The sequence below is a fragment of the Peromyscus eremicus genome, chromosome 5 (genome assembly GCF_949786415.1).
Source record: "Peromyscus eremicus chromosome 5, PerEre_H2_v1, whole genome shotgun sequence".
Taxonomy (NCBI): Eukaryota; Metazoa; Chordata; class Mammalia; order Rodentia; family Cricetidae; genus Peromyscus; species Peromyscus eremicus.
Window position 1 is genome coordinate 43136614 of NC_081420.1, and position 22550 is coordinate 43159163.

General features: G+C 39.6%; 1 protein-coding gene across 1 annotated transcript in view; it reads right to left on the minus strand.

The window, feature by feature from the left end:
• Vps41 (VPS41 subunit of HOPS complex) overlaps nucleotides 1-22550 on the minus strand; it is a 163997-nt gene that overhangs the window by 125832 nt on the left and 15615 nt on the right. The window contains exons 3-4 of the mRNA XM_059263371.1: nucleotides 15794-15898; nucleotides 8650-8727 (exon numbers count right to left, since the gene is read on the minus strand). Of these exons, the coding sequence (XP_059119354.1) occupies nucleotides 8650-8727; nucleotides 15794-15898 (183 nt within the window). The remainder of the gene's footprint in view (nucleotides 1-8649; nucleotides 8728-15793; nucleotides 15899-22550) is intronic.

Consider the following 22550-nt stretch of genomic DNA (forward strand, 5'->3'; position numbering starts at 1 on the left):
CACCACTGAGACAAGTCAGGTCAGAAACTCAAGGCAGGAACTGAAGCAGAAGCCATAGACAGACACTGCTCACTGGCTTGCTTCCCATGGCTTACTCAGCCTGGTTTCTTATACAACCAAGGGCCACCTGCCCAGGGGTAGCACCATCTACAGTGAGAGGGGCCCTCCTACATCATCACTAGTCAAGAAAATGCACCCACAAATTTGCTTATAGGCCATTCTGATGGAGGTAATTCTTCAATTAAGATACCCCCCATCTCAGCCGGGTGGTAGTGGTGCACGCCTTTAATCCCAGCACTCGGGAGGCAGTGAGTTCGAGGCCAGCCTGGACTACCAAGTGAGTTCCAGGAAAGGCGCAAAGCTACACAGAGAAACCCTGTCTCGAAAAACAAAAAAACAAAAACAAAAACAAAAAAATACCCCCATCTCAGATATGTCTAGGTTGTGTCAAGTTACTAAAAACCAACCAGCAAAGTTTAAGGTCCACAGCTTATACCAGTCAGCTAGATGCACCCTAGGAAAATACTATGGTCAGGACAACTTGCACAACAGAGATTTCCCAGTTCTGGGGCAGGGGACCTCTTTGGTGTTTCTAATCCCCCTCCCCCATAGCCTTATCTAAATCTAATCATCTTCCAAATGTCTCATTCCCAAATACCATCACAGTGGAGGTTAGGACTTGAAAATTATGAATTAGCAGAGGAGATACAATTCATTCTACAGCAGATTGCAATGGCAAAAAAAATGATCATAAACACAGTGAGAAACCTGGGGGTGAATGATACACAGGCAACCAAGACCTATTCCCAGATGTCTACTGAAAGGTTACACAATGCCAACTAACTAGCTTCAGAGGTGTAAACTAAACAAAGGTACCATCAACCAATACGTATTTATTGGGCACGGAACAGCCCCAGAAGACAAGTGGGAACGAGATGGAGAAGTACAGCACAGGGACATGCAGCTACAACTGGCAAGATGAAGGACCACACTCCAAGGAAAATGATAACAATGCATGTGTTCAGAGGAAGAAAAGGCCCTGGACCCTGGCCACGGCCGGGAATGTACCTTTCCAATCTGAGCTCTAGCTGCTTCTCTGTATTTATTTTGATCCACATGTCATCTTCTGATTGTTTTATGTGCACACTTGTTCCTAAGCTTTCCATCATATTCTTTACATCTAAAATGTCTTTCTTCTACTAACTTTCATTATCTCTGTGACATGTTTTTCCTAGATTGCTGTTGTGGGCACATGCCAAGAACTGGTTGTGTTGGTTATTTGGTTGGTTGTTTGCTTGTCAATTTGACACAAGCTAGAATTATTTGGGAAGAACCACACCTGGAAAACTATCTCCATTACATCACCTACAGGAAGAGCTAGAGCAGGTTTTCTTGATCAATAATCCATGTGGGAGGGCCAAGCTTACTGGGTCAATGCCACCCCTGGGCAGTTACTCCTGGGTTGGTATAAGAAAGCAAGCTAAACAACCCAAGAGGAACAAACCAGTAAGCAGCTGAGCTGACCAAGGAGCCAATAAGTTTGATGGTCTCTGCTTCAATTCCACCCCTCAGGATGCTGCCTTGAATTCCTGTCTTGGCTCTGCACCCCACCCCAACCCCCCCACCCCCCACCCCCACATAATGGACTGTAATTTGTAAGACACATAAACCTTTTCCTCCCCATGTTACTTTTGATCATGATCTTTATTATGGCAACTGAAAGCAAATTATGATAGTGGTATAGATGAATCATATCATAGATCTATTTTCAGTTTCTCAAGAATATTTTACACTGATATCCAGAATGCATACAACAGTTTGCAATCCCATCAATGGTGGATGAGGTTCCCTTTTCCCCAGAAGCTCACCAGCACGTGTGCTGGGTGAGAGGATATTTCAAAGAAGTTTTCATTTACATTTCCCTAATTTGCTAAAGGTGTTGAACGCTTTTTAAGGGTTTTTTAGCCATATTTTTTTCTTCTTTTGAAGAATAAACCTGAACTCTCTGTTCAGATTCATAGTCTATTTTTAATTTGTGTCTTGGCCCTTTGTGTTTGGAGTTCTTTATATATTCTGGCTATCAATCCTATATCACAGTTATGGCTGGCAGATTTTTCTCCCACTCTATGGGCTTCCTCTTCATTTGATTGTTTCCTTTGCTATACAAAAATGTTTTAGTTTTATGAGGTCCTACTTGTCAGTTGTTGGCCTTAATTCCTGGACAAATGGATTCCTATTCAGAAAGTTCTTTCCTATACCTGTATCTTGCAGTTTTCTGCCCATGTTTTCTTCTAGCAGTTTTAGTGTTTTGAGATTCACACTGAGGTCTTTGATTAATTTTTGTAGCCTATACAAGACCTGAATAATGACAATACCAGTTGACATACCAACATGGATAGAAGAAATCTCACGAGGCCCCACCACTGAGTGAAGAACTATATACAGGCAATTAGTGAGTGACTCCTGAGACGTCGAGAATCAATCCTCCCCAGCAACTGTTAGTACATTTTTTTTTATTGTAGAGAGAGGCCTTACAAATCTTGTCATTCATGAGTTTCCTGAGTCTTGTACATTTTTTTAGCTTTCTGAGTTTATGAACCTCTTCCTCCCTCCTAGAGAGAATGTTTCAGTCCAGATGAAATTACTATACCATCTCTTCCCATACGAGCAACAATGGGAAATGAGAAAGTTTTGACATTTCTAGGAGACAGAATCTCAAAGGCAACTTCCTGTTCATCTAGCTCTTAGAATATGTGTCCCATCTTCCACAATGAACCTTGATCCTCAGGTGCAGAAGTTGTGTTGCGGATATATCAACTGGGACTGGGATCCATAATTCCACATTTCATAAATTGTGGTTTTCTGTAAATGTCTCTCTCTGTTGCAAAGAGAAGTTTCCTGAATGAGGGTTGAGAACTATACTTATCTGTAAGTATAAGGACAAATATTTAGAATGCAGTTACAAATTATGTTGGCTTGATAAAGTGGTAGTTGTAAGTTTTCCTCCAAGATCCATGACTTCATTGGCCCTACACAGCTGGCTAGGTTTCTAGTGCCAAGGATGATTTCCCTCTTGTTGAGTGGCTCATAAGTCCAATCAGAGAGCTGTTGGTTATGGCCAGGGTATACATGCCACTTCTGTACCCTTAGGGCTATCATGCCATGTTGGTTGCCGGTGTCATAGCAAGATAGGACTATTGGTTGCTTCCTTCCTTTGAAGCTTGCATTGTGCCTTCTGGTAATCATAAAATCTAATCCTCGGGGTCCAGGAGGCTTTCGGAAAGTTCCAGCTTGGCAACCTCTGAGCTTCATGTCTGAAGATCATGTACTTTACACACAATCAACCCCACTGTTCTCTTCTCTTATTCCTCTACCCTTCCCCATTGGTCACTTTCCTGTTCCCAAATAGACCCCCTTATGCTTTCAAGTCCTGTGGTTGTTGTTTTTTTCTTTCTTTAAATCTATTTCAATATGATAAAATACACAATATTTGTTTTTCTGAGTTTGACTAATTTCTCTTAATATTATGATTTTCATCCATTTTTCTGAAAATAAAAATATTTCAGCCAGGCAGTAACATGCCTTTAATCCCAGCACTCAGGAGGCAGAGGCAGGCTGATCTCTGAGTTTGAGGCCAGCCTGGTCTACAGAGCAAGTTCCATGATGGCCAGGGCTACACAGAGAAACCCTTTCTCAAAAAACAAACAACAAACAGAATTTTCAAACTAGTTAAGTTTTGAAGATGGGTTTTTATTAGTGTATGAACATGAACAGTTCCAAAGATTGGCAACTGTGGATCAGAAGCTGTTAATTTACCCTACATGAAAACAATTAGAAATACTAACAGACTACTGGAATTCAAGGAAAATCCTTACCTCATCAAAAATGTTGTCAATCTTAACAACAACAACAATGTCTAAAGCTCTTGTTTACTTTTTTATTCTTTTATTCAATAATCATATGTTTTTCTAAAGTCTTAATCTAACATCCTCCCACGACATATCACAGACATATCACAGTAAAACCCTGTAGCTTTCTACCTCTAGTAAAGAAAGAAAAACACAAAAATTTGGTGTACAAGAATTTTGGTTTGACTAATAGAGTATTTGCACTTTTACTAACATGTAAAAAAAATGCTTAGCTGATGTGACATAATGCTCTAAAATGTTCAACACAGAAATGACACAATAATGTGGTCATTTTTTTTTAAAATAAGTACTTTGATGGCAAATTTTAAATGAATATGTTACAGAAAAATGAGTCATTGAAGAGAAAGTATAATGGTATTTTATAATCATACATTCCAAAGAGGAATTCAAAAGTAACACTGGTTAGCTGGCTTCATTGGCCACTGTATGCACATCTAACAATCTGTTCATTTTGTTGCTCAGAACACAGCACAATGCATATATCCATTTCTCCTACCAGTGGACATTTGGGTTGCTTCCATTTGGAGGCTATCAGGAATTAAGCCATTGCTGACCTACAGTTTTATGGACCTATGTGCTACATGCATTCATTCTTCTTGGAAATGAATTTCTTCAAAGTGCAACTGCCAGGTTATCAGGCAGCCTTGCTCAGCTTTAGCAGATTCCACTAACAACATTATTCCTCTTGAGGTACTAGTGGCAGAAGCAATATTATTTTTTTTTTTTGTTTTCATTTTCTCTGATCTTTTTTTTTTTAATTTTTATTTTGCAATACAATTCAGTTCTACATATCAGCCACAGATTCCCTTGTTCTCCCCCCTCCCCCCCCTCACCTTCCCCCCAGCCCGCCCCCCATTCCAATCTCCTCCAGGGCAAAGCCTTCCCCACAGACTGAGATCAACCTGGTGGACTCAGTCCAGGTAGGTCCAGTCCCCTCCTCCCAGGCCGAGCCAAGGGACCCTGCATAGGCCCCAGGTTTCAAACAGCCGACTCATGCAGTGAGCACAGGACCCGGTGCCACTGCCTGGATGCCTCCCAAACAGATCAGGCCAATCAACTGTCTCACCCACTCAGAGGGCCTGATCCAGTTGGTGACCCCTCAGCCATTGGTTCATATTTCATGTGTTTCCGTTTGTTTGGCTATTTGTCTCTGTGCTTTATCCGACCTTGGTCTCAACAATTCTCGCTCATATAAACCCTCCTCATTCTCGTTAATTGGACTCCCAGAGATCCACCTGGGGCCTAGTCATGGATCTCTGCATCCAGATCCCTCAGTAGTTGGATGAGGTTTCTAGCACGACAATTAGGGTGTTTGGCCATCCCATCACCAGAGTAGGTCAGTTCAGACTGTCTCTCGACCATTGCCAGCAGTCTGTTGTGGGGGTATCTTTGTGGATTTCTGTGGGCCTCTCTAGCACTTTGCTTCTTCCTATTCTCATGTGGTCTTCATTTACCATGGTCTCCTATTCCTTGTTCTCCCTCTCTGTTGTTGATCCAGCTGGGATCTCCCACTCACCCAAGCTCTCTTTCCCTTTAAAATACAGAATGAGTTCAGTTTTCTTCTCTTATATTACATAGGTAAGAGAAAGTTAACTTCTGGCATAATGGCACTATCCAGCTCAAATATGCGAATCACCTTAGACACATTTTTAAAAGTGATTCCTTCATACTTCCATCCTTTGCCAACAAGGTCAACACCACTGTGTCATTATTCCACTCCTAGAATCAAAAGTACCAATGCAATGAATGGGCTGAAAACACATTTCTTGAGGAAAGTAAAAAAGGTTATACAAATAAAATGAATTATTATTTTGTCTGATCTTAATTTGTTTACATTATTTTTTACCTACAGGTAAAAAAAAATCAAATCAAAAATATTCACTAATTTCTTCAAAATCTTTGCTTTTTTTCTTATTATCTTCCCAATGAAGAGAAAGGTTCTAGAATAGCTATGGAAACCATGGCCAGAGGCTGGACTGCCACAACCCCAGAACTCTGGTGGAGCTAGAGTCCTTCTCCTGGCCTTCCTGTGATACATATAAGTACGCAGAATGGGGGTGGGGGACTATAGAGTAAGATTCTGTCTCAAACAAATAATGCAGAACAATGTAAAAATTGGCAGCTATTACATTTGAAGAAATTCAAGTGCTAACAAATGGTTTCAAAATCAAAGGGCTATCTTTAAAAGAAGAGGCACCCTGAGCCCTACAAATCAAACACAACAGAAACAGGAAAAAGGAAACAAAAATCTCATGGCAGATGTGAAACTGATATTAGCACTTCCTCCAAAAGATAATGACCATTTGAAATTTGAGACTTAAAATTCTAATCTGACAAACACCATCAAGAAGCCATGACCTTACACAAGTAACTTTTCCAGGGCAAATTATCTAATTTCTTGGAGAGAATAAACAAATAAAATGCCATCAAATCATCTTCTTTATCTACCAAAGAAAGGAAAAACAACAAAAAGAAACAAACAAAATAACAAACACTACAGAAGCTTAATTTTTAAAGATGTCAGACAGGGCCAAACCAAAAGTTCAGACAATCGTATGGATGAGGTCATGAATACCCCGTACGATGGATGAAGGACATAGCTAACATGTCACTGATTCACAGAAGACAGAACTGAAAGCACGTGCTCAGGAGACACAAAGGCTGCTTTTGGGCAGCAGAACGAAAGTATATGACTATAAACCTCACATGCAAACACACAATTTCTAAACAATGCATATAAAAGACTTAAGAGACTGCTCAGACAAACTTTTTTTAAAGTGGGGAAGTCATGTGTAATGTTCCACTGCCCCCACTTCATCCCACTCACACAAACACACACACACACACACACTCATCTGCATTTTTATGTTAACAGATCACAGTGGAAAGACCAAAGGCTTAGATCGCCAAGATGTATAGCCAGTGACTGAAGTAATAGAGGAAGAAGAGGAAGGAGTACATTCCTCTTGTCAATAAAGGATAATTAAGAGAAAACAAAAAATACAGTTGCCCTGATGGAGCAGTAAAATGAGAGGGTACATTTCCCTTTCTGGATGCTACATTCCTTTACCTCTCAAGTATCACATGTTGGCTTCAGAAACTGCAGTGTGCTATAATAGGTCTTACAACAAGAGCTGAGAGGTTTTGTTATTAGTATTTAATATCTGTCATGCCTCCCCTCACTCCACTAGAGAGATGGCTAAATAATTAAGAACACTTGCGGCTTTTGCAAAGCACCTGGGTTCAGTTCCCATCATGCACATGGTGGCTCACAATAGTCTACACAAACTCTAGTTCCAGGGGATCCAAGCCCCTCTTCTGACTTCCTCGTACACCAGGGACACAGGTAGTGGACATGTATACATGCAGACAAAATACTCATACACAAAAATAAAATAAATAAATCTAAAAAAACTTAACATCTGCCCGCACACAAAATAATCATCTTTTCATCCCACATTTTCATAGTCACACAAAAAACAGAAGTTACCAATACCTTTAAGGTGTATATTAAACACAAAAATCAAACTTCAAATGTAACATTTCCTTCATCTTCGATACCCAATGTCTCAATCAAGTAAGCCTAAAAGCATTCACATAAAACATCTGAACCATACATACTAGAAGAGATAAACTGATCCACCAACACAACCAATCAAGCTTCAATCACATTTGGCAACTCAATGAGAAGGCAAGACAATTCAGACATCAAAAAGAAGTTCACACACAAAGGATCCCACAAACTTCAAAGCATGTAAATTAGCATTATTCACTAATAAAAGCAGGATCTTTTTGTTTTAATAACAGTTCATCTGAACCAGTGGTTCTCAAGCTGTGGGCTGCAACCCCTCTGGGGGTCACATATCAGATATCCTGAATATCACATATTTACATTACAATTCATAACAGTAGCAAAATTACAGTTAGGAAGTAACAACAAAATAATGTTATAGTTGGGGATCACCACAATATGAGGAACTGCGTGGGAGCCCACAGAGGTTTCCTAGTGAGAACTTACTCAGGGTCAGAGAATCTGAGCTTGCTTTACCTAGCAGGTCTGCATAAGGAGATGATTTGGCCACAGACGTGGTTACCAGGTGTTTGGAAGGGTCTACACTTGGCTGTACAGTATGCTTTGATCTAGCAAGGGGCAGGTCTTTTGCCTCTCCCCTTGGCATGTTATAAAAAACCCTTTGAATAAACCTTCAAGGCTGTTGGGTATTGACCCAGGCCCTCCCTAAGCTATCCTGTCTGTCTTTCTCCTCGTCGGCTAGGTCTCTCTTTCTACTTGATATTTCCTCATTCCTCTCTCCTCCAACTAAGAACCCTTCAAAAGGTGGTAGCTGGACTGTACTCAAGGGTGACAGCATTACAAAGGTTGAGAACCACTGATCTAGACATTTTACATTGCCAATTAAGTATATATACACATATGTATTATTTTAATGCTCCATTCAAAGTCAAATGGATGCCTATAATGACAAATTTATACAAATATTATGTAAGTACAAACACATCAGTCAAACTAATATATGTATACTTGTATCTACAGAGATCTCTTTCTCTAGTTCATCTTTAAAACTTGAGAAATATACTATAAATTTTAGACTGTACTCAGCATTCTAACTTAATTAATAGCTTCTTATGCTGTTCAACTGCTAAAATCACATATTTTTAGCATGACACTTAACATGTATATTATTTTACACCACATACTTACTACATCAAACTTCTGAGTGATGTTTCCCTGGACATCGAGTAAATAAACCTTGCCATAATGTGTACCCAGTGCCAAAAACTGTAAGAAAAGCAGAGATGTCAATTAATGAATATGTATACAGTTAATATAAACCTTTTCAAAGTGAAAACACTTAATGCATAATCATCTGTAATATCTTGAAAGATATGCATTCTTTACAAAAGGAATGCCTCCAACTTGGGGGAAATGACAGAACCAGGTCTATTTACCATGATAGTGCAAAACAGCTGTCAAAATGACTCATGAGGACCCTCATCTACTGACAACTAATGGTGTGTATGCATTCTGTACACAATGCCTGATGGACTGAGGCAGTAAATTAAAAATGCAGCAATAAAAGCTCAACCATGCTACAGTTGAACTCAAAGTCAGAGGAAATGATTAAGAAACTCCCTAATTTAAGTTAAATGTGGAAATACAGGCCATCATTTCAATCCAATGGGGGAAAATGCTCAATAACAATGAAGTATTATTTCTGAGTGGGAAATTCCATGCCATATTGAGGGATGAAAAACCTCAGATGTTCTTGTATCATCAGCTTCAGGATAGCTCTATAAATGGTACCACATAACACCGAGCATAAATGTTTATATTCCAATGCAAAAATAATCCTTTCCTGTCACTAAGTAACTGCTGAGCTACATATTCATTTTATGATATCAGGCTGGTTCACACATCCCACTGTTTCTTTATTCCTTTGAACTGATCCTAAACAAGCCAGAGGAAACTTAAGGACTACCTGAAATATGACATGAGATTTTTCTTCCTTTTCATTTCTCTAAGCATTACTCAAATAGTCCAGAATCCTCTGTATTTCACTGCATGCGAGCATGCTTCATTGCAGCCTATAATGAAATGCTCAAATTCATAGGCACTACTAAGCATTTCAGTCAAGCAGCACAATCTTTAAAAAATAACCTTACAGAAAGTCAAGATTTGAAAGGATTTATCAAAATAGAATTGCTAAAAATGAAATTTCAATTCGGGCCCTTAAAATACGAAGCTACATTAAAGAGGAGCCACAAAAAGGGGAAAGGGAGTTCATTAGAAATTCATCCCTGCAACGCCTTTCACTCCTGCAAGGTTGCCTTTTTTCAGGAAGAAAAAAGTCCCCTGGGTAAAAAAATCAATACTGGTTAATAAAACATCAGGTGTGCAGACATAACTAGGGATGACGATTCCGCTGCACAAGACTGCCTGAATGCACCAGGTGCCATGACGATTAGTCATCCGGGGCAGACAGCAAGCCTGGTGCAAACAGGCTTGGGCGCTGCAGAAGAAAGGGAGAAGAGGTGATCCTGGTGGGAAATTAGTCTGCATATTTAAACCAAGCAGGGATGTTTTCTCCAAAGCCCAAGAACATTCTAATCAGAACTAGAGGACCCAAGTGGTTGTCACTGTATCTTCAGAGTGACACTGACTGTATCTGAATAGGAGATGCCACATAAAACGCTAACCAAAGGCAAGTGATACGCCATTTGACGGCTTTCTGCGGTAAAAGAATGGGTCTTAAAAGCTCACTGCACCCCAAGTATCTTGCAGTATCGATTCTCCTCATAAATTCTGCATATAGTTTGTTAGAAAACTAAGGGAGTTTGTATCCTTAAAATGCAGTAATATTGTGTCACTCTGTGGCATCACTGTAAAGATCATTTTAAAAAATAATTACATTTTATTTTAGGAAAAATTCAGAGATTAAATATAATTCCTTATCTCTTTTTGGAAAAATTATAGTTTTCATTCATTTAGGATAGATAGTAAAATATAATTTTGTTTTTATATTTTTAATCTAAAGGTACAATAAATTTGGACCATTTATGAAAAAAATTACAGGTATTTGTATAATGAGTTATCTTTTGTTCAAGAAAACATCTAACCATTTAAACAGTAAATGAATGCTAATGTCTCTTAGAAGAAAGCAACTAAATGCCCTTTCAAATAATGTTTAATTTGATGATCATGTTTATTTAATTACTGAAATTCTGGATAATTCATGTAATCATTTGTTAATGCTTTTGACTAACTTAAAATGCAGCAAAAATGAAAAATACAAAATTGTCCACAATGTGACAAAATATAAGAACAAATCCTTCAAATTTTATTTTCCTTCTAACCATTAAAATACACCAGCTTCTGGGCTCATTGGGTCAAAGTGCTTGCTGCTGAGACAGGTGAATTCCATCCCTTAAATCTGTGTGGCATATGAAGAGAACCAACTCCAAGTTGTCCTCTGACCTCTATACACATACCATGGCTCAATCATGCCCATATATACACATATACCCTCTCTCACACACATACACAGATAATAAACGAACGAATAAATGCAATAAAACCTGGTCAAGGCCCAGAAAACAGGAATCTACAGAATGCTTGACCCTACATGGAACATGTATCCCACCCTCCTCCCAAGGCTCATGTGTCCCTGCAGAAGTGGGGGAGGCAAGAGTGTAAGAGCCAGAGGTATTGGATGACTCTAAGGAAACAATGTTTTCAGGACACAGCAGCACATCTTTACTCAGAGCAGCTGCAACGGTATGCAGAAAACCTGTGCAAACCCAAGCCAGACCAAACCCCATTATGGAGATAGGAGTTGGGCACAATCAAACCCCTAGCCATGGCTCTACTGGCAATTGTTAGCTGCTGGGAGAAAATCTGTTTTCTCTAAAGTATAGCCCTGCTAAGTTGACCATGCTCCCATGGAAGGCCACACACAAAAGAGTATTTGGGAAGCACAATTCGGTCTTTGACAGGTAAAACAACAACAACAAAACCATGAAGTTGAGTAGATGAGGAAAACAGAAGGACCTGGGAATGGGGAGAATTGGGGGACCAGGGTGAATATAATTAAAACATATTTTATTAAATTCTCAAAAACCTAATACTTTTTTTTAACTCCTTGGGCTTCTTAGGTATTAAATTTTGGTTGGTTTGTTTTTTTAAGCCTGAAAATATGTAGAATCTAGGATGTATAATCATAAATATAGCTTCAATTTCCTCTTTAATGTTTAAAGAAACCTGGTTTGCTTTATAAAGGGTGGACATCTTAACTCCCGGTGCAAAACTGAACTTTATGTGGGAGAAATAGATGGGTTTTTGAGCAGGTCTGTGGAATCGCCAAGAAAAGGAAGCATACAGCAGGTCTGTTCAGTCCTTCCTCAAAGTGTTTTATAATACTGAAAGTACTACCACTAGGACAACCTCCAGTGACACATGAGGAATTCGGTCCCAGAAACTAATGAGACTTCATGAGAAACAGGTACCAAGTGCAATCAGGGACAGAAATAAATACTGAAATGCAGGGCCCAGGAAGTTGTTGGAATACAGAGCATGTGCCTGCTACGCCCTGCATTCTGTTCCTAGAACTGCAGAAACAAAGCAAAAATAAAACTGAAATGCTATCAACTCAATCAGAATCCTCTTAATAAAAATATGGGCATCAACTGACAGTCTATGTTCTAAATGTCAGCACTGACAATCTTTTCCCAACTATCAGGCTCTCTGGCCAATTGGACATGTATGATGTTAACTAAGGGACAAATATGGCATTCAAATGTTCATTCAACAAGCACACAAAAAGAATCATAATGTACTTAGACAATGAGCAAATGTAACATAAAGTTTTGCTTCCTGAAGAAGACAGATATAAAAAACAAGTCTTACAATTAAATGCAAAGACTGTGTTTAAAGTGGCAGTACCTCTAAGATCCACGGAAATAGGAAGAGCTTCGTGATAAACCTGGAAGGAAGAATTAGAAAGCAGACACAGACAGAGAAGAAGGGCCAGAGTGGAAACAACTTGCTCAACAGCATGAAGTTCCATAACAAGGGACAGGAAATTATAGGCAGCTTTACACAGACGAGAGATCCATCTAATTCATGCCCAAGAGAAAAGGCAGGTGGTACAGCTGGAAAAGCTGCCTAACAAGGAGCACTGAATAATTACAGAGGATGAAAGGTGGGAAGTGGAGGAAAGCAGGGTGGACAGGTCCAAACCATTAAGACATCAGGAATCAGCAAGTTTCAAGGGAGAAGACTGAATGATCAGATCGGAATCTCTGGAGGTCTACTCGGGCACAGGGGCTAGGAAGAGGAGCGAGAGAACAAATATGAAAGAAAGCAGACTAGTTCACAGTAGGTGCAGCGGTCTCGGGGAGAAATGACGAATGTGAACTAACAGAAGCTCGGGAGAAGAGTCTAGCACATAAGCTAGTGGCAGAATCAAAGCAAGAGCAGAGCGTGCATAGTAAGGACAAAGCATCGCTGCCAGTCCCACGCCCACAGCAAAAGTGGTGAGACGGGGGCTCAACTACCCACAGCAGCTGAGACACTAGAGTGCCTTACATGCCACACGGAAGAGCTCAGCCTCTATGTCAATGATGAAAATTACACAAGGATCACAAAGGTTCTGTATTTTCAACACACCATCCTGCAACCAGGAGACAGAGGGGTTAGACAGGAAAACAAGAAGAGTCCCTCATTCACCAAGTGCAGGAAGGAGAAGCTGAAAGCCAGAGCTCAAGCTTAGGAAAAACAAAATCACCAGGATATGAGGAATAGCTGTGGGGAAAGGGCAACGGGGTCACTTTAGGCTTCGGTGACAGGAGATGGTGATGCAACCAAATGGGATCACATAGCACAAAACCGGTGCAAGTTTAGGAAGAAAAGATGATCCCAACCTGTAGGTGCTAAGGTTCAGATAAACAGAACAAAGCCGGGAGGCACCTAGAAAACACACATGCTGTTCTGAGAGCTCAGCACGTTGGCAAAAAGAAAACACAAACCAACAGGAAACGTAGAAGATGAGCCAATTTTAGAAAACTAGACCATCGGGGGAAACAGAAGTAAAGGAAAGTAGAAGAGAGCAGGGAACACCAGAAATGACCAAGAAGGTACTGAAAGGGCAATCGTGATAAAGAAGTTTTGAAAAGAAAAACACACAACTTAAAATCAGCAAAATGTCCACCAGTCAGTGAATGGATACAGAAATTATGACATGACCATACAACAGACTAGTCTTTGGCAGTAAAAAGAGTAAAGTAAGCCGGGCGGTGGTGGCACACGCCTTTAATCCCAGCATTCGGGAGGCAAAGCCAGGTGGATCTCTGTGTGTTCAAGGCCAGCCTGGGCTACAGAGTAAGTTCCAGGAAAGGCACAAATCTCTACAGAAAAACCCTGTCTCAAAAAACCAAAAAGAGCCGGGCGGTGGTGGCGCACGCCTTTAATCCCAGCACTCGGGAGGCAGAGCCAGGCGGATCTCTGTGAGTTCGAGGCCAGCCTGGGCTACCAAGTGAGTCCCAGGAAAGGCGCAAAGCTACACAGAGAAACCCTGTCTCGAAAAACAAAAAAACAAAAAAACAAAAAAAAAAAAGAAAAACCAAAAAAAAGGAAAGTATCAATCCCTGACATGACATAGAGGAACCTCAAAACAGTATACTAAGTAAAATAAGTCTGGCAAAACAAATCAAATAATCTATAACTACACTTATCTGAAGTAGTCTAAATAGGCAAGACATTTATAAATACACAAAGTAGATTGCTGGCTACCTAATGCTAACATTAAGTATGTTCTATGGGTTGGCAACTCCATATATAAGAAATGGATGAAATGAGATGAAAAACAGGAGTAGACAAAAAGACCCTTGAATTGGAAGACTAAAATCTCCTGTGGTAAGTGTGGGTGACTTTGCACCACTGTTTCAAGTTTCTCAAAGAAATGACACTGCATGGGGTCATGGTACACACCTGTAATACAAGCATTCAGGAGGTTAAGACGGCAAAATCACATGTTTAAGGTGACTGTCAAAAATCTAAGAGAAAGTAAAAGGAGACAGGGAGAGGAAGGCAGAGGAAAGAGAAAGCCATCATCTTAGAGTAAAATGACAATGGTGGAGAAGTGAAGTGGGGACAAGAGGAGCGAGGAAAAAACAGGTTACAGCAAGCTTTAGTAAAAAAGCAAGCCTGAGTGCACGAGATACCACAGCCCACAACTACTTCGGCCATTACACGATGGATTCGAAACTAAGAACACAACTCAAAGATGGATAAGGAAGATTGGCAGATTAAGGATAATTTCACAGGACAGATAATAAAGGAAAATAAAAGACCAAAGATTGGGACACCATAGTCAGGAGTGACGTCTGTGTGAAAAGAACATGAAGGTTTGAAGAGCGTATGTTGCAGGCCAAATATCACCAGGTTCCTGCTACTGAAACCATCGATACTGTCCCAAAGCAGTGGGGAATGCACCATTGTGGTGGTTTGAATAAGAATCCCTGCTTCCCATGGATTCATATATTTGAATGTTTAGTCACCAGGGAGTAGCGTTAGGATTAGGAGGTGTGGTCTTATTGGAGAAAGTGTGTCACTGGGGGGTGGGCTCTGATGTTTTAAAAGTCTGTGCCAGGCCAGGCTCTATCTCTCTGCTTGGAGATCAGGATGTAGCTCTCAGCTACTTCTCCAGCACCATACTTGCCTGCCGCTATGCTTTTTGTCATGATGATAAGGGACTAAGTCTCTGAAACTGTAAGCAAGTCTCCAATTAAATGCTTTCTGTTATAAGAAGTGCCTTGGTCATGGTGCTTCTTCACAGCACTAGAATGTGGTGACTGAGACAAACATAAAGAAGTGAAGCTCAATGGAAGTAAGTGAGTTTGAAGACGTGCAAGGTCAGTCTTCATCAGTGAAGAAGAACAAGGACTTAGCTAGAGCTCAGCAGCCAAAGAAGGCAGGGGACTCACAGGAGGGAGTTTATGGTAAAAAAAACAGAAGAGCAGACATTATCATTAAAGTGCTGAGTGGATACAGGGATCTGTTTACATGGGAACAAAATCTGAAGCAAAAGGCATTAAGTGGGAGGCCAGCTGGAAAATGAAACAACAGAACATAAAGCCAAAGGGTGCATCAGAGGTGGGGAAGGTCTAAGGGAAGAAGAGAACAATGGGTGAAACCATGGCCTCACTATTATAATATAAATAGTTCTGGTTCAAGAATAGACTGGGGGTCTGACCCAATACCTAGTGCAGTCTCAGAATGTCAGTAACACTCTTGCCATAGCAAGGACACGGATGTTGGGCATCTGCAATTCTCTTAAAGTGCTCATTACCTTGTCATGGACCGTCATACAGCTTGCTGCATCCTTCTGAAGAATCTCTGTGACCCCATTGGAAAGTCTTTCATACTTCAGTTTGGGTTCCTCTTCACTCTCTTCCTGCATGAAAAGCAGAGGAACACTGTAATCATTGTGGCTTTGTTCTGAATGACTCAAAATGCACTTAAGAGGTAACAAGAGATAGTCTTTAATTCATTGTCAAAAACTACAGCTACAGATATAGGTTAAAATTCCTGTTTCTTTTTGCCAATTACATATACAGTTTCACTGGTGGAATAAATTCAAAAGTTGAAAACATGGATATTTGATACATGATTATTGTATTGTAAATAACTGTATGTTCAATCTTACTATGTGGTGCAGTATCTAAGATATTCTCCATCGTCATGATGATAATTACAAATCAATAAAACCAAGATAGCTATAATATTATTGTGATATAAAAGAAGTATAATTTTACATTTGTAAGTTCAAAGCAAAGTTCACAAACCAAGGACTGCAATGGCTCATGCCCAAGAAGTCAGCTCTATATCCATGTACTATGGGCAACAGTGGCTGGACTCAATTGGTTATATAAATGAAGAGGTCATGAATTTGAGAAAGGGATGAGAAAAAAAGTTGGAGTGGGGAGAGAAGAGGGATATGATGAAAATTCATTATGCTCATGAATGAAACTCTAAAAAAGAAGGCATCAACCCCCACAGCAGCTCACACAATGGCTGGCCTGTTAGTGTTGACTTTGGTGGGAAGAATCATTTCCTTACAACTCATGGATGGGGCTTTCCCTGGGCTGCCTGAGCACCTCAAAGGCATGCAGCTTCTCCCATGGTAAATGCATCCCAGAGAGAACAAATTAAAGTCTTATGCTTTGTTAGGCCTAGCTCGCAAGGCTGCACACTTCACATCTACAATATTCTACTGATTGTATGGTCAGCCATGATTCAGTGTGGGAGCAGAGGACCCAAGGACATAAATAACAGGGTGTGGGGACTGCAAGGGGAGGGGCATCATGCAGCTACAAGGATGCTAATAAAACCTTTAAAGGAAACATTTCATGTACACTAGTGAACATTCCTAAGTTCAAGAGCACAAAAACTAGCTACCAGCTGTTGAGTAACACAGTATTCCACCAGGAACTGTGCACATACTGTTAGCTTTCCATGACTAAGACCTAAGCGCAACAAAATACACTGAACAATATACAGTATCCACAGGAAGAGGAAAAGATACTTCACAATAATCAACTGAAGCTGTAACATCCCCAGACTGATCTGTTTTGATGTATAATATGACACAGCTAATTAACCAAGTCTTTAAAAATTTAATAGAGAAGATTATAAAAACAATAAACCCTTTTGTATCTCCCAGGAGAAAGAGACACTCAAAAGGAAACATTAGATGTCATGCAGGTGAGCTGTGCGTTCTGAGGGAAATGTGTTAAATACAAATTGACTCCTGAACAGCAGTCTTTAGAATAAGATGCCACATGTTGCTCAAGTGTGGACATCAAATGTGCACTCAATGTGAAAGTTAATTCTAGCCTCCCAACTGTTTTGCATAAAAGCACTCATCCACGGACCATTAGATAAGCTTACTGTAAATAAGGTTTGCCTGCCTTATTTATAAGTGAAAACTAAGTAATCTCTCTCACATAAATATACCAAAATAAATACTTTTACAACACAGCTCAGTGAAGCATTCCCACAAGGTTTCAAAAACCATAAATAAAATGAAAACTCAGTATTAGGCACTTTATGTACCATTTCATGCTTTCCTGACAGGTATCCTTTATGTTTAGTTAAGAGCAAGCTAAAGGTGAATTTTAAGGCTTTTTTTTCTGCCTCCTTGTCAAAAGAAAGAAAATAGGAAATGACTCAAAACTACAATTCACAGAGGTTATTCTGCTATTGCAGACTCTATATTACATTTTAAATAAAAAAAATTTAATCACAAGAATTTAATATCTAGTTTCACTTTAATTTTAGAAAAAAATTAAACAGAAAAAAAAGCGTGCAGCTTGAACTTTCATGGTAAATAACTCTGTGTTAATAAAAAGCAAATCAATAATTTTGTTAAATTTTAATAATCCTACAAACCTACAAATAAAACCATCAACAGTCTGAGTTGAGATGACAGTTAACTGTGTTACTATGACAACCTGGTGGAACAGAACACGTACTGACTTGCAGCTAAGTGAAGATATGAATAGAGTGACATTTACCCATACAAGAAAAGTTTGCAGCTTTCCTTCAAAAAGAATCAATTTCTCAACAAACATGGATCCGTACTAAGTGTATAGCACTTTTAATTAAAGACAAATCCTTGGACCATCCTATGAAATTCTAGAACACTATCAGAAAATGTCATTTCAGGGTCACTTTTGCTGAGTTTTGAACTTAAAGGGAGAAAAATCATTTCAGAAAATAACAAATTTAAGTTATTAAAGGTTTCTCTATAAGAACTTGCTCAGTAGCTCTTCCTTTTGTCAGTGTGTCCTGGGAGGATGAATATCCCAGCCAAGTCCAGGGCACTTCACCTGGTCTTGTGTACCAACAGTAATATCATTCTCATCATTTAAAATTCAAGTATAAGAAAAATTTAGTCTAGCTAATGGATTCTTCATTTTCATCCTACTGTAATTTTTGTCGATATCTTTGTTCACACATTAATATATTTCATACAATGCATCACTGTTATGGTCGAAATAAAAACCCGAATTTCACTTACAAAGAAAAAAAATGTTAGCTGGGATTGGTGGTACAGACCTATAATCCCAGCTACTTGGGAATTGCAAGTTTGAGGCTTACTTGGAGTACACTTGAGTTCAAAGCCAACAGTGTTAACTTCGCACGACCCTCTCAGAATAAAAACATTAAATAGGGGCTGGGACATAGCTCCGTGCATGATTACAATACACAGGTCATCAGTTCAGTCCTCAGTTTCACATGCACCAAATGTCAATTGTTCTACTTTCTATTCCTCCTATTTATACAGAAATTACATTTTTTATTTTTGGATAACACTTCTTTATTAAATTCAATTGTAACTTTAGAAACGAAAATTGACAACATTAGCTATACTAAAGAAAAGAGGTGAGATTTCACATAAAGGCCAGATTAAGGTTGTAAAAACATCTCCAGGTATTCACTACTCAGCAACCCATCATCACTCTGTGTGGATGGCATTCCCCTTCCAGGACACCTCAGCTGAACCATTAGGAAATTTAATCAGATGGATGGTTTACCTAGTTTCCTGTCATCAGCTACATCTGACTAGGGGCAAATCCTTTTAATAAATATCCAACGTTTTAAAGCTGGATACAATAGGGAGACACTAACATCCTCAAAGAATTTCTCAGTGTTTAAAAAAAAAAAACAAAAAACAAAAAACTGCTCTCATGCAGCTTGAATTTCCACAGTAAAAACCAAGTGTTAATAAAAAGCAAATCAATAATCAACCATGGGTATGAAAGTCTAAAATAAAGGTTTGCTTCCTCTAGGACATTCTGTCTAGAACTCTAATTACTTGAGGAAAACTGAAATACTCAAAATTGTACTCATTCTTACAAGTTCAATATATAAAAAAATAACTATCAAAATCCAATATCAGAACATTTGAATTTCAGAATATTTGTATTTTAAATTGTCTCTCATTACCAATAATTTACTCCATAGAAGATCCATGACATATGCTAATATTTGTGATCAATTATAATTTGTTAGAGAAAACAGAGAACATATACAAATTAGGAAAATATTAAAGGCATTATTGAAATTAATGTCAAACAAAACACAATTTGAAACTCAAAAACATAAAATATTTTAAGGAACAGCTCTAACCACTTCCACAGAGTATTATAAACAAGCAACAGAAACAAATGGAAATCACATATTACTGAACATACACATTTACTTGAAACTATGTTATCCATAAATGTGCACACACACAGGATTCCTTCAAATTTAGTACACAGGGTATGCCTTTAATTCCAACACTCAGGAGGCAGAGGCAAGCGAGTCTCTATGAGTTCAAAGCCAGCCTGGTCTACAAAGCAAGTTCCAGGATAGCCAGGGCTACACAGAGAAACCCTCTCTTGAACACCCCCCCCCCCCCGCACCTGCAAAAAAAAAAAAGAAAGAAAGAAAGCCAAAAAGCAAACAAACAAAAAGCCCATCTTCAGAAAGGTAGAGGAGCCACAGGCCAAGGAAAGGGATTTATGAAAAGACACTGCAGGAGAGGCGCAAAGTCAGTCGGGAGCTAAGGCCTTTGGCTAGCTGTCTAACGTCCCTCTCCCAAGTGTGCAAAATAAATGTGATCACTTTAAAAAGAGCACTTGCACTGTAAACTACTGTGTGCTACACTTCTTTTATAGAAGCAGTGTTTGATTTATATAAAAAGATGAGCACCTGATGAGAAAGATGATTTCACAGCTCTTTCTAAAGTGTCAAAATAGATCAAGAAAACTACATAATGAAGCTGAAAGAGTAATTCCTGATTTCCATTAATAATACAAGGTATTACAGCTGCCTCAATGACCACACTTCTCATGAAACTGACATGAAAAGAACCGACCACCTCTAATAAAACAACAGTGGTCACAGCTTCCAGAATGCCTTTCTACCTGGCTGCTGACAGATAGGCAACTACATTGTTGTATTATGAAAATAATATTACATTTTCATCTTTTAAGCATTATTGCTAATATGAAAAAATCATAAAAACCACTCAAAATTGAAATTGATAAATTAATATAGATGTCTCAGATCTGCTTTTTCAAATGTATAGAAAAGTCACCATGATTCTTCATGCCTATGCATAATTTTTTTTTCGTCTTGTCATATTTCCCTTCTTGCCTTTGCTTTTTGTAAAATTAATTTATTTACTCTTCTCTCATCTATTACATCCCAACCAGTTTTCCCTCCCTCCCCTCCTCCCGGTCCCTGTCCCCCACCTCCCCTCTTCCCTAGATCCACACCTCCTCCTTTTTTCTTCAGAAAAGAGCAGACCTCCCACAGATATCAACTGAACAAAGAATAACAAGACACAACAAGACTAGGCACATACCCTCATATCAAGGCTGTACGAGGCAACCCAGAAGGAGGAAAAGGATCTCAAAAGCAGGCAAAAGAGTCAGAGACAGCCCCCACTCCCACTGTAAGAGTCCCACAAGAACACAACCATAACATATGAGGAGGAGCTAGGTCAGACCCATATAGCCTCCCTTATTGTCAGTTCAGTCTCTTGAGCCCCTATGAGGCCAGGTTAATTGATTCTGTGGGCTGTGTTCTTAAGGTATCCTTAATCCCTCTGTCTCCTACAATCCTTCCTCCCCCTCTTCCATAGAATGCCCCCAGCTCTGTCTAATATTTGGCTGAGGGTCTCTGCATCTGTTTCTATCAGTTGCTGGATGAAGCCTCTCTGATGATAACTGGGCAAAGCACCAATCGATGAGTATAGCAGAATATCATTAGGTCTCATTACACTGACTTTTTTTGTTGCTTTTTTTTTGTTTTTATTTTTTTTTTTTTGGTCAGTCATATTTGGTTCTATCCTAAGTCTCTGAGCTATCCAACCTCTGGTTCCTGGCCCTCCAGGCAGTATCAGGTATGGACTCCATCTCATGGCATGGGTCTCAAGTTGGACTAGTCACTGGTTGGCCAATCCTACAAGTTTTGTGCCACCTTTACCCCAGTACATCTTGCAGGCAGGACAAACTGTAGGAAGAAGGTTTTGTGACTGGGTTGGTGCCTCAGTCCCTCCAATGAAAGCCTTGCCTGGCTCCATATCCTCCATTACTAACAGTCTTCACAAGGGTCAACCTCACAGATTCCAGGGAGTTTCCTCACCCCCTGTGGTTTCTACCTCACCCCTAAAATGGCCCCCAATTACAGTCTTCTCATCCAGTACTCGCTCCCTCCATCCCTCTCCACCAAACACACACCCCTCATCCCTCCTGTTACACATAATTTTTAAAAGTATAAAACACACATTGACAAACTACTCGTAATCAGGTGGTTTCTGTTCCCCAGGAAGTGCCTGAAGACACCTTGGCCATAACTTGGGCATGTGGTGAGAAGCTGCTACTGCCAGCTCCCAGGTCCCACAGAGAGGTCAGTGTGGGTGAGATGACCTATAATGTATAAGACTGTCCCAGAAAACAAAAATCACTCAATTCAAAAAGCCCATGGTACCAAAGTCAAATACCACTTAATAAGATTCCACTGATAAAATACTAACAGTTTTTTACAGACATTAGCATCATCCCCAGGAAGTATCTTCTTGATGCTTGCCAGGTGAAAAGCATCATGAAACACTCTGGACAATGCAAATTTTTCTCCAGAAATGTATGTGTCTTCGGTGGGAATAAATATAGAAGAATACACATCAAATAGTAACCTCCCTCAAGCTTCATGCTCTTCATCTAGGGGACAGGGGTGATAACTTGACCTACGTCATGCTAAAGAGGAGGGAGGGGATCACTGCTCTGATATCTCGCAATAGACTCCAAAACAAATGTGCACTGCATTTCTTATAAAAGTCAATGCTATTTTTATCAAAATAAAAATAAATGCCACCATTCAATATCGTTCAAACCATATCAAGTGATCCGAAATCCCCGTGTTTTGGAACCTCACTCCTCACTCAAATACTCTAACGAGGAAAGGGGGGAAAAGTTGAGCCTGTAATAATTGAAGAGCACTGCTTAAGATGCACAAGTCAGGCAGTCTTCATAAACCCTGCTCTCTCCTTT